We start from the raw sequence: 15,318 nt of genomic DNA on the forward strand, positions 1-15,318 counted from the left end.
TCCCTATCCTCGGTGCCCGGTTCCCTCCCTGCTGTTTCCTGCTACCGATCTCCAGTGCCTGGTTTCCCCCTCCCGGTGCCCGTTCTCTCTCCCGGTATCCTTTCCCCCACTGGCGTCCATTACCCCTCCCGCGCCCGTTCCCCCTCCCGATTCCTGTTGCCTCTCCCGGTGCCCTTTTCCCCTCCCGCATTCCCGTTCCCCCTCCCGGTGCCCGTCCCCCCTCCCGATTCTCGATCACTCTCCCGGTGCTCTTTCCCCACCCCGAGCTCCCGATTCCCCTCCCCCCTGCTGATTCCCCTTTTCCCTCCCGGTTCCCGTTCCCTCTGCCGTTCCCCTTCCCCCTCCGCTGGCCGTTTCTCCTCTCCCCGTGCCCCGTTTTCCGCGTCTCGGCTTCCCGGTTCCCGTACCCCTTCCCGGTGCTCGTTCCCTCCTTCTGATTCCCGTTCTCCCTCCCGGTTCCCGTTCCCTCTCCCGGTGCCCTTTTCCCCCCGTCTCGGTTCCCGGTTCCCGGTTCCCCCCTCCCTTCTCTCCGCAGATGTATGACGGAGGCGGCGCGCGCGGGGGCCCCACCCTGGGACCGGCGCCGGGGGCGCGCGCGGCGGCCGGTGGCGGCAACAACGTGTCAGAGGCGGCGGCAGCGGCGGCGGCAGGGGGCGGGGCCCCGCTCGGGGCGTGTCCCGGGGCGTGTCCCGGGGCGGGGGCGCGGGCGGCGGGCGCAGCATGGCGCGGCGGCACTGAGGGAGCAGCGGCCTCCCCGGCCCGGCCTTTGTCTCTCCGGTGTTACCGGAGCGGAGGAGCCGCGGGTAGGGAAGAGGCGAAGGGAGGGGAAAGGAAGAAGCTGAACCCGCACCTGCGGAGATCGCACCGGGAGCTCGGTACCGGGCGGCGGCGGCGGAACGGGGCTCGGAGGAACTTGGCTGAAGTTTCGGTGCGGGGTGGTGGTTGGTTGGGAAAAAGGGGAAGGTTCCCGGTTCCGGGGCCGCCATCCCGGCATTTAGCGGGAACCGATTTGGTCCCCGCCGTCCCCGGGGTAACGGGATGCGGCTGCCCCGGTTCCGCCGCACCGCGGCCGCCCCCAACTTTCCCCGCTGACGGCGCCCGGGGCCGCGGGCGATGGTGAGGGCTGGCCGCCCTCCCGCCGCCGCCCGCCGCCCGCCCGCCGCCCCCGGCCGGCCCCAGGGCTCCGCCGCCCGCCGCCGCCGCCGTCGCCGCCGCCGCCGCCCCGCCGCCCCCTAAAGCGGCCGGAGCCGCGCCCGCCGCTGGCCGGGACGATGTTGCGCTGGGAGGCGGCCGCGTTGCTCGCCGCCCTCGTCGGTGTCTGCGTCTGGACCGACGAGACCGGGAAAGTTATCTCGGATCGGTACGCTGTCTACTGGAACCGGAGCAATCCCAGGTGAGGCCCGGGGGGGGAAGCGGCGGGGATCGGGACCGGGGATCGGGACCGGTGGGGCCCCAAGTTTTAATCGTTATGGTCGTTATCCCCCTTTCCCGGTGCGCCCGCAGCCCCCGTTCCGCCGGTGACAGGCGGCCGCTGCCCTCCGTTGTGGCTCCGGTCTCGCTTCAGCCCCCGGTTCACTCCGGTAAACGGAGCTGGGCAACCCCCGGCTGCCCTCCCCCTCCCCAAAGTTCTCTAGTGGGAGCCGTCCCCGGGGGCTGCGGCAGCCCCGGGAGCATCACCGGCGGGCGGGTCGCGTTCCTCGGGAGGCAGAGCCGGGGGTGGCGGTGGGGCCCCCCTCTCCCCCAGTCCCTCTACAACCAACTTGGGGCAAGTTCAAGTTCTCACCCCCTACCCCCCAACCCCAACTCCCCGTCCCCGGTCCCTCTCCCGGGGGCGGTCGGTGAAGATCCCGCGAAAAAAACCACGAAATACGGTAAAAGGCGCCTGGGGCTGCAGGGGGAGAGGCGGCCACGGGAGGGTTTAAAGTAACGATTTGGGGGGGGGGGGGAAGGGTTGAAATGGGCCCGTTTAGGGGGCGGGATGGGGGGTACACGGGGTATGGGGAGGGGGGTGCCCAGTAGGGGTACGGGGGGGATGCCCAGTTGGGGTACGGGGGGGGTGCCCGGGAGCTCGGGGCAGCCCAGCCCCGTTTTGCTGCCCGGTTTCTTTCCCTCCTGGTAAAGAACTCTCTGCCTGGTTCCGTTTTCTGCTCTCTCTTTGAATTTAGATTTTTATTTTATTCCCCCCCCCCTCTTTTTTTTTTTTTTCCCTTTCCTTTTATTTTTTTGGTGTTTTCCCAAGCATCCTTTTTTTTTTTTCCTTCCTTTCCCCCCCCCCCCTTCCCCCTCTTTTCCCAACCAGAGTTTTCATTTCTGTCGTCTTTCTTTTGTTCAGTATTTTGAGGAACCCTAAAAACTGTTGAGGAGCTGGAGGTGAGCTTTGGATTCTGTAGCCACCTCAGGTAGCCGTGACCCGAGCACCCCCCCTCCCCCCCCCCCCGCAGGACCACCTCCCTCCAAGCTCCTTTCTCCCCTCAATACAACCCCAGGGAGGCTGAGCTTGGTGCCTCCTGGAAAATCTCCCCCCCCAAACCTCATTTCAAACCCCCATTTTCCTCCCCCACTTAACCCATGTTGCCCTGCAGCGTCCCCCGCCGAGCTGAGCCGGGAGGGGGTCACAGGGCGATGCCCACTTCCGCGGTGGGCACCACTGCGCCCGCGGCCCTCTCCGTTGGGCCGTTCTCTTTTTGGGGTGAAACGAGCCGCTCTTTGTCCCTTGCTTGGGACAGAGCACCCTTGGTGCCATCACCTCCTCTCCCAACCACCCACCTCCCTCTGGCACCCTCTCAGTCCATCCAACTTCTCGGCCGCCCTTCCGCGGGGTGGCCGTGGTGGGGCACCCAGCGCCGGCGCCCTGGTCGGTGGAGGGGGGGAGCGCCGAGCGCCTCGGAGCGTGGGGCGTCCGTCTGTCTGCGCAACTGGCCGTGTGTCCCCCCTCACCGCAGGGGTGGTGGTGGTGGTGGTGAAGGGTTTTGAGCGACTGGGTGCCATCTTCCCAGAGCTCACCCCAAAAACTGGGGGCCTGCCCGTCCCCTTTGTGCGCGGCGGTGCCTCCGCCGCGGGCCGCCCGCGGTGCATATGGATTTTATTATCTCCCCTCACATTTTTGTGGGGGATTGGAAGAGGCAGGGAATTTTATTATGATTTTTTTTTTTTGTGTTGGTTTTTTTTTTCTTTCTCTCCCTCCTCTGCCCATTGCAAAGTTTTTGGTTACAGTTCCTCCTGGTCCTTCCTCTGACTCCCACACTTTGGGGCTCTTTTTTTTTCCCCCTCTTCTTTTTTCCCCCCCTTTCTTTCGTTTTTTTCTTTCTTTCTTTTTCCCCCCCCCCCCTTTTTTTCTTTTGTTCTCCCAAATACCAAACATGTGTGAGGTTCCCCCCCTTTCCCCCCCTTTTCCCCCTCTCTTCCACTTCCCTGGGTCCATCCTGGTTGGGGGAAGGCCGGGGCGGCATTGCCTGAGCGGTCGGAGCCGTTTGGCACCCAAAGGTTCCTGTGGCTTGTGCCCTGTCTTCCAACAGCAGCCTTCGGTGGGCCTCGGGTGAGAGGTGTCCCAAGAGCCAGCAATTGGTCCTGGTGTTGGTGGTGGCTCTGGGGGTGGCTTCGTCTCGACCCTGCCAGCCGCCCGTGTTCCCCTCGTAGAGAGAGAGAGAGGCTGGGGTGGATGGAATTCACCCTCAGAAATAGGTAGTGGTTTGGCATGGGCATGAAAATCCCAATGGATTTTTCTCCATCTGACATTGGCAAGGAGTGTAGGGGGGGAAAGGAATTTGGGGTTGGTGGTGGTGGGTAGTGGGGAGAAGATAAAACAGGGGAGGGGGAAGAGCGAAAGGGGCAGGAGGGGAAGAGCAGACAATGGCTGGTGGGTTCAGCAGGCACGTCCGCAGCGCCGGGCGCCGGGGCTGTGACCCAAATTTCCCCAACCTGGGAGCGCCCCTGTCGCAGCGGGCTCGGGGGCTGGCTTCCAGGCCATGACTCTTAACGACTGAAACCTCACCAAGAGAGAAATTGCCAACGAGCTCTTTGACTCCCCATTTATTTCCACCCCCCGCCCTGCTCCCCGTTCCGTGCCCAGCGCTGGGGTTTTATTTCGTCTGCCTTTGGAGCTAACTGGAAGACAAATCTCATCCTTAAAGAGGGGAGAAAAAAATCCACACACAACAAAACCCCCAAGAACAGCCTAGCTCTGCTTTTTTTTTTGCTGCTTTATCTTTCCTTCCCCCCCCCCCTTCAAAAAACAAACAACACCCAACCAAACCCAAAAGGGGGGGAGAAAAAAACCTCCCCACCTCAACCCCAAACCCACACAACCCACCCCTGATTTAAACCGCTCGGTGCTTTGGTAGACCTGCTCTGGTGAGGAATGGTGGTGGGGGGTGTTTCTCCCCCCCCCCCCCCCATTTCAGGTAGGATCTATATTTTTATCAAAGGTGGTAATAAATCTCCCAGGTTAGAATAATTCTGGAGTTCAGAATTGAGGCTAAATGATAAAGAAGTGGCTCCTTGGGATGCTGCTTTCTTTTTTGCCGGCTCTCGGGAGATCCTTGAGCCGCTCGTGGTGGATTTGAGAGATTTTCTTTGGGGGGTGGGGGGATCTTGGTTTGGTTTGGGCTTAGTGAGGTTTTGGGGTTTTTTTTGGTGGTGGTTTTTTAAGTGTATGAGTGGAGAAGGACACAGGGGTGGTGTTCGCTCTGACTCCTGGGGACGGCTGAAGGAGGAAGAAGAGATCTTCCTCTCCCAGCGCTGTTCCCTGTAGGGTTTGCTCCGTGGCTGCGGTGACCTGCTGGGATCTTCTGGGTGTGTTGGTCGTGCCCTCAGCAGGGCCAGGGGATGGTGTGGGTTTTCCCTGGCCAGGGTGATGTGCCTGCGGGTGGGAACGTGAGGGGCAAGAGCTCAGTGGGGCTCTTGGCGGCTCTGGCATCGTGGGCAGGGGTCTAGATGGGGCAGAGGTTCCATGTCGTGGGCAGGAGTTTGAGATTGTGGGCAGGGCTCTGGGCAGGCATCTGGCCAGGTCAAGGATCCAGCATCATGGGCAGTGGTCTGGCCAGGACAAGGATCCAGCATCATGGGTAGTGGTCTGGCCAGGACAAGGATCCAGCATCCCAGGCAGAGGTCCGGTATCGTGGGCAGGGATCTGGCCAGGACAAGGATCTGGTGCTGCAGGCAGGGTTCTGACCAGAGCATCATGAGCAGGCATCCGGCATTGTGTGCAGGGGTCTGGCTGGCACAGGGGTCTGGCATTTGTGGGTAAGGGTCTAACCAGGACAAAGCTCTTCCTTTCATAGGGTCTTGGGGGTCTGTGGGGGCCACCGTTTTCCAGCCAGCGTGGCCGGGAGCCGCTCTCCCCATAAGGCTCCCGTGTGGATTTACAGCCTTGGGACCCGATGAGAGGCACGTCCTGATACCCACCAGCGGGATGGCATCACCTCGGTGGCTTGGGGGGCTCCAGCTTCAGCCCCCCACGCTCACACAGCCCCTGTGCTGCAGCAGGGTTCAGAGCAAACACCTCAGGCTCGCTACGGTGCGGCAAAAAAGGGGGAAACCACCGCGGAAAGGCGGGAAAAGCTCCGCGGGAAGGAGCGACCCAGCCTCAGAGGGACCCCAATCCTGGGACCTCCCCCCACCCCTTCGACTCGTGGGGCTGTGAATGGAAAGCTCTGGAAGGCTGAGGAAGGACGAAGGGTTTGGGATGTGTTCTCAATCCCCTGCTCTACGCAGGGCTCCGGTGCCGGGCAGGTTACGGTGCCGCCGGGGGATGTGTTCCCGCAGCCCAACGCCGTTCCCGGCCGTGCTGCCGAGGGGTTTTTTTTGTATCCACAGAGAGGGAACAGGCAAAGTATTTGGGATTTTCCTCTTCCCTGTTTACAGAACAGCTACAAATGCTGTAAATGGTCTGGATTTTACCCGTGGCCTATATTTAACTGTGAGGTCATTTCCCTGCCTCGCAAAGCTTATTTTCCTGATTCTTTTTCTTTTCCTTCTTCTTCTTCTTCTATTCCCCCCCCCACCTCCCTTTGGTTTTGTGAGCACAGCTGGGATTTCTGTTCTGCTCCTCTGCACTCCCCAATCCCGGGATGGAGAAGCTGGAGGAATGGTTTCTAGCAGGGGGATTTAACCACGGCTGGCCAGTGATGCTCCGCTGATGGCGGAGCAGGACTTTGAGGGGGGGATGGTGGTGTCTTTTTGTGCACCCTGTCTTTTGGGAGTGAGTGAAGGGTGGTTGTGCTGCAGGGATGGAATACTTGGGGTGATGAGGACACATCTTGGAGGGCGCAGGTCTGGATTGTGCTCCCCAACCCCTTGGCTTTTGTGCCCCTTTTTCCCCGCGTTGCCATCTCCCAGGGCCGCGTTGCCGGTGCTTTGTGCGGGAGCTCAGGGTGCGGAGAGCGGTGGCAAAGCCCCCGGTGCTGGGGCTGTGCCCTGTTAACTGCCCATGTCTGAGCACTGTGCCCACCCCTGGGTCACAAGGGCTTGTGCCAGGATGCTGGCATCCTGCCTGTGCTGGCTTCTTTGAGGGAGTGAAGCCAGCGCACATTTGGGCTCTTTCCCAGCAGAATTTGGTGCTGGAGTGGGGTGGTTGAGGCAGAGAGCTTGACCTCGGGGGAGCGTGCATGGTGCTGGATGTGCCCATCCACATCCACACCTCTGTACCAGGGCAGGATTGGTGCTGTTGGGGCTGGGTCCCAAAACCTCCGTGTCCCACCCAAAACCTCCATATCCCATCCCAAACCTCCATCTCCCAGCGCCATCCAGAGCCGAGACCTTTGGGGTCAACTCCCAACCCTCCATTCCCCACCTCTGCCTTCCTGTAGCTAACACCCTGGGGTCTGCACCATTCTCTGCAACGAAAAACCCCAACCCCCTTGGGGTGATTTGGACACGAATTTGACCTCAGCCCCTCAGGTGGCTCTGGCATAACCAGCAGGTCCTGTCCCCTCACCAGGCACACCGGGCTGGGGGTGGACCGGCAGCGGTCGCGGGGTGGTTTCGGTGGTTCCAGTGGCCACGTCCTGCGTCCTCCTGCACAATCCTTGCTCTTATATATGTATATATTTATTTCTTTTTCCCCTAGTTGTGATCTGCTCCCTTCTCCCTTTGTGCTGAGATCGTTTGCAGCCCTTCCCTCCCCGCTTTTCCAGCCCGTTAAGCCGCGTTAGCTATTCTCCACCAGCCCAGGTCTGCGGCGAGTGCGGTTAATGGAGAGCAGATACAAACAGGTCCAGCGTCTCTGACAAGGGTTTTTTTTCTCCCCCCCTCTCCCTTCTTGTCTCTCTGCCTGTCCCTTTTCCAGGGACAGCAATTACATTCCCTGCTGGTCACACGTTTGGTATCCAAATGCTGGCCACGAGTCGCATCCTAATGCGAGGAAGGGCTGGGGGCAAGCGGTGCTGCCGCCGGGTTGGCATCTCCCCCGGGGGGGGGTCTCCATCCTGTCCCGCAGTGGGGAGAGGCACAAAGGGGATGGGAGTGAGGATGGGGTAGAAGGGGAGTGGGATGCCTTCAGTTAGCCACTGGAGAGCTTTCCAAGTGCTCTCCTATATCTCTCTCTATTTTTTGTGTTCATTCGTAGAGTGGTTTGGGTCCGAAGGGACCTTCAAGATCACCCAGTTGTGACCCCACTGCTGTAGGCAAGGACACCTCCCACCAGCCCAGGTTCCTCAAGGCCTCATCCAGCTTGGGCTTGTTCAAAAAGCTCCTGTAGGCATAGCAGGTGGGGGATATGGTTTGATGGCTGAAGTGGTGGTGGGCTGATGGTTGGTCTTGGTGATCTTCGAGGCCTTCTCCAGCTGGCGTGGCTCTCTGTGTGTGTGTGGACGTGCAGCCTCCAATTAACTTCCCCCGCATAAATTCAGGGCATGGTTTGATGGCCAGGGGCGGTGTTGGGTTGATGGTTGGACTTGATGACCTTTGAGGGGGGCTTTTGCAACCCAAACAGTCCTCTGATACTGTGAAATGGATTCGCTTTGCACACATCAGTAACCACTCCAGATGCCCCCAAACCCAGCGGCGTGCTGAGGACCACCTGCCTGCGACCATCTCCACGTCGCTCACATTCGCTCCTTTGGTGGAGAAATCACTCGGGGGCTGCACACACAGATCCTCAGCAGCCAGGGGTTTTGTCTGTCTGTCTGTCTCTCGGCATCCACCCCGCGTGCTGTGGCCACCCAGCTCCCCGACCTGCATCGGGGCTGACACCGAGGGTTCAGCTGCAAAAATTGCAGCAATTGTTCTTTAAATAGCTGCTTGTTCCTGACGGGGGAAATGTTCACTCCTTTTGTGTTAGATATTAATCAGGATTTTAAGAGGTTTAATTTTCATCCAAGATGGGTTGGTTTTTTTTTTGGTTCTTTCTCCCCACCCCCCACCCCCTCCCTCCCTTTCCACCACCTTCACTCAGGGCCGAGATCCTGCCCTGCTCCGTTGGATTTAATGGGACCCATCTGGGCGTTGACACCTGAAGAGGAGCTGAAATTCTTTTGTCCCCCCCCCCTCCCGACCACTCTGACCCACTCAGAGCCCCAGCTCAAGGCTCGGCCGTTTTCCTGCCCTGGGAACATCCTCTTGAAACCAAGAGCCAGCCCCAGGTTGGCCTCTGAGCTCCCAGGGGTGGTGACACAGCCGGCAGCGCTGACACCGCTCTCCGTGTCAGCCACACTGGCACTGACCCTTTGGTCTTTGCCAAAGGAATTCGGGAGACCTCTGCAAAGCCAGGGACACCCTGGGCTGGTGTTTTCACTGAGGTCTTTGTGTGGGTGCCAACTCTTTGCCAACAGCCTGGTGAGCCTTTCTTCGCCGGGCGTGAGGTGCCTGGTGCCCACCGGGCTGAGTGGGAGCCGTGTCAGGGTGGCAGCAACCCACTGGGTGATGCTTTGGGGCTCTTTTTGAACCCCAGCAGGAAAGCTGGGAGTGGATGAAGCTGGAGAGCAGGACAGGCAGGAGGAAGGCTGTTTGGCCAGCCCTGTGCCGTGGCACCATCCGGGCAGGGTGCTGGCAGCCGGCAGGGTCCTGGTGTGCTCCTGGGCGGTCAGAGTGGTGCCATTTATTGAGTTATTTTATTTATTTAGTTATTTATTTATTTTCTCCTCCCTCCTCTTCCCCCTTTTGCTTGTTGCTGCTGCTGTGGCTGGGCTGCTAAATAGCTTCCCCATTGTTCGCCAGCTAATTACCTCTTAATGAGGCTCCTCGCTCAAAAGCCCAGCAGAAAAGGCTGTGGGGTGGGCTGCTTGTTCAGGGGGTGAAGGCAGCCTGCCTAGTAGGGCACTGGGAGGGCTTGGGGGGTGGCGGGGGTGGGCACTGGACCTTCCAGGGCACAGGGGTTGGGTTTGGCTCTGCTGCTCCAACGCTGTGGAATTTGGGTTGCTTTGGTTGGCCGTGGTGAGAGCCGCGGCGATGGAGCTGCCAAGGGGTGGCTGGGAGATGGCTTTGCTGGAAGGTCTCCTGCTGAGCCCCAGAGCTGGGAACTGCTGGGAGGAATGGAGACCTGGGGCGGGTTGCTGAGGTGGTTCCAGCAAAGAGCAGGTTCCCAAGGCTTCCTCTGCTGGGACACCTCCTCACCAGCCCTGCCTGCGGGCACCGGGGTGACCTTCAGGGCATGGCTTTCGTTTTGGCAAGAGGAGTTTAAGCCAGGGCTCCTCCCAGCTCAGTCCTCAGGGTGTCCACAGCGTCGGTGGGACAAATTCTGCCCCGCTTCACCCATCCTCTCCTGGCCTTATCCTGTTCCTCAGTGAGAGGCTGGCGTGAGCCCTCACCGCCGATGGGATGCAGGTGGAGGGTCCCCACCCAGCCCAGGGTGAAGAGCCAGGAGCTTGGCCTCCAGATGCTGGCTGGTGGCCATCCCTTGGTGCATGCCCCTTGAGCTGGTGGGGCTGGACCAGCAGCCCTGGGCACGAGGCTGCGGCAGCTCTGCCATGTGCCGGATGGCGACGCCGGGGACGTGATGTGGGGGAACAAAAAAGGGATATGGGATCCTTCTCCAGAGGGATTGGGAGAGCCACCCCCCCTCCACCCTACCCCTGATTGAAACTGGGCTTTGTGTATACACACCCCCCTCCCAAGCCCTCAGTGCCAGGGGTGGGAGGATCCCAAACTTCAGAGGGGGACGAGGCGGTCAAAGCACCAACAGTGGGGGGAAAAAAAGGGAACAAAGGAGGAAAATTTGCTCCCTGGAATAATAACGAAGATGAGGAATGACTTCCCCTTCCCTTGTGCCCTTGGCAGTGCTCGGGGCAGGGAGGGGTCTGACCACACTGGTGCTCAGGGACTGAGCCTGTTGGGGCTGATGGTGGTTCGGAAGTGCTGGAGATGCTAGGCACGAATCCCAGCTTGGGCTGGCGGGAGCTTTGGGGGTGTCCCCATTGTCCTGCCCGGCCCTACTGGGCTGCCAGCTGGGGCTCAGGCTGGTGCTGGGTGAAGGGACTGGTTTGGTAGGGAGTCTGATGGCTCTTACCCATGTAGCAACCTTGGTGGGGACCAGACTGGGCTGGACTGGGAGGGGTCTTGGCGCAGAGAGGGTTCAACTGGGACTCCAGACTGGGCTGGACTGGGGAGGATCATGGTGCAGAAGGGGTTCAGCTGGGGCGCCCGGCTGGGCTGATGGGGTCCTGATACAGAGGGGTTTCAACTGGGCCTCCCATGCTGTTTGGAAATGCCCCCCAGCACCCACTTTGCCCACAGCTTGCCTGCTGAGCCTGGTGCTGGTGGTGGGGGCAGGCAGTGCTCTGCCCTATCGATCCCTGGCAGCGCTTTAAATGCCACAAGGCGCAGCTATCGATGCCAGGCAGCGCCGGGGGCCAGCGGGACCCTGCGCTCCTGCTTCCCAGCCCTGCTCCGATCCGTCAGACCTTCTCCTCTGGGTCATTACTGGAGGGCAGCGATGCACAAGAACAGCTCAGGCTGGGGTGGGTTTGATTTTTTTGGGTTGGTTTATTTATTTTTTCCCCCTGTTCTTCTTCTCTCTCTGAATTTTTTTCCCTCCCATCCCACATTTTGCTCCCCGAATGGTTGGGAAGATGGTGGAGGAGCAGCAGGTGATGCCGCGGCGCCCAACCGCATCCCGGCCGGCCGGACAGCTGTGCTGGGATGAAGCTCCACACCCTGAGCTCTTCCTCACCTGCCAGTCTTCTGCCTGGTTTTTATTGGTGTTTCCCATTTTTGGGTGTTTGTTTCCCATTTTCCCTGCCGCCGTCGCCTCCCTGCGCGCCCGGCCGGTCGGTGCGGATGCCGCCGGTGCCGAGTCGACCTCCACCGAACATCAGCCTGGTGCTGGCCCCTGCTGTGGGTGCCCCTGCCTCAGCTGGGGTGGGGTTTGGACTGGATGATCTCCAGAGGTCCCTTTCCACCTCCTACCACGCTGGGACCCGGTGCTGCGGCACTGCCGCTCCCCTGTGATGATGCAGCAGCAGGTCCCACAGGCGTCGCTCCGGCACCGCCGGCGTTCCCCGCGCTCCGCCGGCCTCCACCAAGTTCAAACCAGCGCTGCAAACTCTCAGCCCAGGAGAACCTGCTGGGGATAAAGCTCCTGCTCCACGCAGCCCCCACCCCCAGAATCAGAATTCAACTTCGTGTTTCGGCTCTTTAGTACAGCCCCAATCTCCCCCAGCGCCGTTCCCTCCGCCGCCGGCTGGGCCTAAAAGGCAGAGAAATCGCACAGGGGGGTTGGGACAACTTGGGGGGCAGTGGGGAAGAAACTGTTGGATCCCCCCCATCCCATTCCATCCTATCCCATCCCATTCCATCTTATCCCATCCCATTCCATTCCATCCCATCCCATCCCATCCCTTCTCCCAGTGCATCAGGATCATCTCCTCCGCCTCAGCGCCGCGGTTGCCCTCATTTTGGGGCCGCAGCTGCCGTTTCCCCTTGCAGCTAAGTTTTGTAGGCTTCATTTTATTTTACTGTTTAAGTTAACTTTATTTTATTTAGTGGTGGTTTTTTTTTTTTATTCGACTTTATTTTATTTTGGTTTATTTCATTTTATTTTATTTTGGTTTGGTTTATTTCATTTTGTTTCCTTTTGCTTTATTTGGTTTTGTTTTCTTTCTTTTGCTTTCTTTTGTTTTGTTTCCTTCTGCTTTCTTTTGGGTTATTATTTGGCTTTGTTCTGTTTTGTTCTCTCTCTCTCTTTATTTTTTTTTTTGCTTTACTTTATTTTTCTTCATTTTATTTCATTTTATTTTGGTTTATTTTGCTTCATCTCATTTTATTTTGTTTGTTGCTGGTTTGTTTTTTTTTCCTCCCCTGTGGAAAAGGAGAAAATTATTTGTCTCAGTTTTTCGTCTTTCCCCCTCCTGCCCTGCTGCCTCTCTTTCCCCCTCCTGCCCTGCTGCCTCTCTTTCCCCCTGCTGCCTCTCTTTCTCTCTCCCTTTCTTCCTCCCTCCTGCCCTGCTCTCTCTCTTTCCCCCTTCTGCCTCTCTTTCCCCCTCCTGTCCTGCTCTTTCTCTTTCTCCCTCCCTCTCTTTCTCCCTCCCTCTCTTTCCCCCTCCTGCCCTGCTGCCTCTCTTTCCCCCTCCTGCCCTGCTGCCTCTCTTTCCCCCTCCTGCCCTGCTGCCTCTCTTTCCCCCTCCTGCCCTGCTGCCTCTCTTTCCCCCTCCTGCCCTGCTGCCTCTCTTTCCCCCTCCTGCCCTGCTGCCTCTCTTTCCCCCTCCTGCCCTGCTGCCTCTCTTTCCCTCTCCTGCCCTGCTGCCTCTCTTTCCCTCTCCTGCCCTGCTCCCTCTCTTCCTCTCCTGCCCTGCTCCCTCTCTTCCTCTCCTGCCTTTCTCTCCCTCATTGCGCAGAGAGCAAAACTCTCCCATGTGCTGGCAACCAGCTAAAGCCTTTCACCAGCACACAGAAATATTTCTGAGCGCTCATCCTGGCTGCACCTTCCAGCAGGGCTTTTTTTTGTTGTCTTCACCCTGCCTTTCTGGCTGCTTTTCGTTTGAAACCGCTTGGATTTGGGAGTTTTCCTCTTTTCCTTTGCTATTTTATTCTCATTTAAAGGGAAAAAGAAAAGCAACCCAAACTGTTTATATTTGCAGTCAAAGCTTGACCCCGGGGAGACCTCAGAAAATCCCAATTCTTCCTCTCTCCCCCCACCAGTCCTGTTTCCACTGAGTCCCTGCACCTCGTGCCCCGTGCCAAATCCAACCGGGATGGGATTATTCCGGCGGCAGAGCTCTCGGCAGGCACTGGGATGGGGATAAACCTCTCCCCCCCCCAGCTGTGCCTGGATGCTGGGATGGATTTAGGCTTGTAGGCAGGGAGTGGCTGCTCCTGTGGGATGAGTGTAGTGCATCCAGAAATGGATTGATTATTTGGCCTCTTTTAATTATCTATGAGCTGATTCTGCTCCCTGGCTGCATCCCGGCTTGGCTGTGCCCAGGACTCATCCCAATCCCACCAGTGGCCCCCACCAGTGGCCACTGTCAGCCCCGTGCCAGGTGCTGGAGTGGCTGCTGGGGCCACCAGGAGCTAAAAAGGATCTGCACCTCGTACCCCCTCCCAAATCCAACTGGGATGGGATTATTCCGGCGGCAGAGCTCTCGGCAGGCACTGGGATGGGGACAAACCGCTCCCCCCCCCAGCTGTGCCTGGATGCTGGCATGGATTTAGGCTTGTAGGCAGGGAGTGGCTGCTCCTGTGGGATGAGTGTAGTGCATCCAGAAATGGATTGATTCTTTGGCCTCTTTTAATTATGGAGGAGCTGATCCTGCTCCCTGGCTGCATCCCGGCTTGGCCGTGCCCAGGAGTCGTCCCAGACCCACCGGTGGCCCCCACGAGTGGCCACTGTCACCCCCGTGCCAGGTGCTGGAGTGGCTGCAGGGGCCATCAGGAGCTGGAGGAGAAGCTCTTTCCCAGCCAGCTCGATAATCCCAATTATTATCTGGTTTCTCCATCAGGGTTGCTTATTAAACTTGGCACTGCTGGCTCTGCCGTTCCGGCTGCCTGCCTCGGCTCTGGGATTTATCTCCTGCAAGCTCGGGAAGCAAATTGAGTGGAAAAACGTGGGGCAGAGCCCCCCGGGGACAGTGGGGCTGGGGGGTACCCCCTGGGTGCTGGTCCAGCCCTGGATGATGCCAGATGGGGTCAGGTTGGGGGTGCGGGCGGCTGGGCCGTGTCCAGCCCTCCCTCCTGGGGCATCCCTGGGGCTTCCGTGGAGGAGTGATCCCAGTCCTTGGATTTCAGAGTGGTTTGGGAATGGGGGGGTTTGAAAAGAGCCATAAATGGGAGGGCTAAATACTCAGCAGTTTCCTTTGGCCCTGGAATTTGTTTCCTTTTCCCCTGGAATTTTTTTTCCTTTGGCCCTGGGATGCTTTCCTTTTGCCCTGGAATTTTTTCCCCTTTTGCCTTGGAATTTTCCCCTTTTACCCTAGGAATTTTTTTCCCCTTTTGCCCTGGAATTTTTCCCCCTTTTGCCTTGGAATTTTTCCCTTTGGCCCTGGAATTTTTTCCCTTTTGTCCTGGAATTTGTTTCCTTTCACTCTGGAATTTTTTCCCTTTGGCCCTGGGATTTTTTCCCTTTTGTCCTGGAATTTGTTTCCTTTAGCCCTGGAATTTTTTCCCTTTTGCCCTGGATTTTTTTTTTCCCCTTTCACTCTGGAATTTTTTCCCTGGAATTTTTTTCCCTTTTGCCTTGCATTTATTTCCCCTTTTACTCTGGAATTTTTCCCCTTTCGCCCTGGAATGTCTTCCCCCCTTTACCCTGGAATTAAGGGAACCTCCATCAGGCTGCCCTTCCCTTTTTTTTTCCCTCCTATATATAGACCTTCCAGTCTGAATTTCCCTTGTTCCCCAGCACACCAAAGTCCTTTAGTGCTTTGCAGTTGCTTCTTTTTCTGCACATTTTCACTTCATTTTATTTTTCTTCCAAGACAATTTGCCTGACTCAGCATTGGAGCTGCTGGAACCTGAGCTCATATCCCAGCCCTTGGGGAAGGGACTTTTCCCAACTCTTGGGCCAATTCTTGATGCTGCTGAGATGGGGCTGGGGGTGGGAGAGTTGCTGATGGGGAAGACACTCCCCTGAGGGTTTTGGTCCTTGGGTGCTCACCAAAGCCACGGGATCATAGAATGCCAGGTTGGGAGGGACCCTGAGGATCCTCTGATCCAACCTTTCTCCCTTGGTTCAGCTGGAAAACTTGGGAGCTGGGGTGTGGGGAGGGTGGTCCCAGACCCAGTCATGGCATCAAATCCCAGCAGAGACTCTCAGCGGGCTGCAGTTGGCCCCACACTGCCCTCCTGGCATGGGACTTGTCACCTTTTGGGTGACATCTGCCATGGGTCTGCCTGGATTTCTTTGTTCCAGGTGTGGGAGGGAAGGGGAGCTCGCTGAGTGGAATTTTCCCT

The 15,318-nt window shown here is 58.5% G+C and overlaps 1 protein-coding gene across 1 annotated transcript in view; it reads left to right on the forward strand.

Annotated features, from left to right (window-relative positions):
- Positions 1 to 694: 694 nt before the first annotated feature.
- The window catches only part of EFNA2 (ephrin A2), a 64,150-nt gene continuing 49,526 nt past the window's right edge, over positions 695 to 15,318 (forward strand). The window contains exon 1 of the mRNA XM_068156277.1: positions 695 to 1,393. Within this exon, the coding sequence (XP_068012378.1) occupies positions 1,272 to 1,393 (122 nt within the window). The 5' untranslated portion in view covers positions 695 to 1,271. The remainder of the gene's footprint in view (positions 1,394 to 15,318) is intronic.

Source organism: Melanerpes formicivorus, unplaced genomic scaffold (assembly GCF_026170545.1).
Source record: "Melanerpes formicivorus ecotype bairdi unplaced genomic scaffold, bMelFor1.0.p_v2 SCAF_34, whole genome shotgun sequence".
NCBI classification, from domain to species: Eukaryota; Metazoa; Chordata; class Aves; order Piciformes; family Picidae; genus Melanerpes; species Melanerpes formicivorus.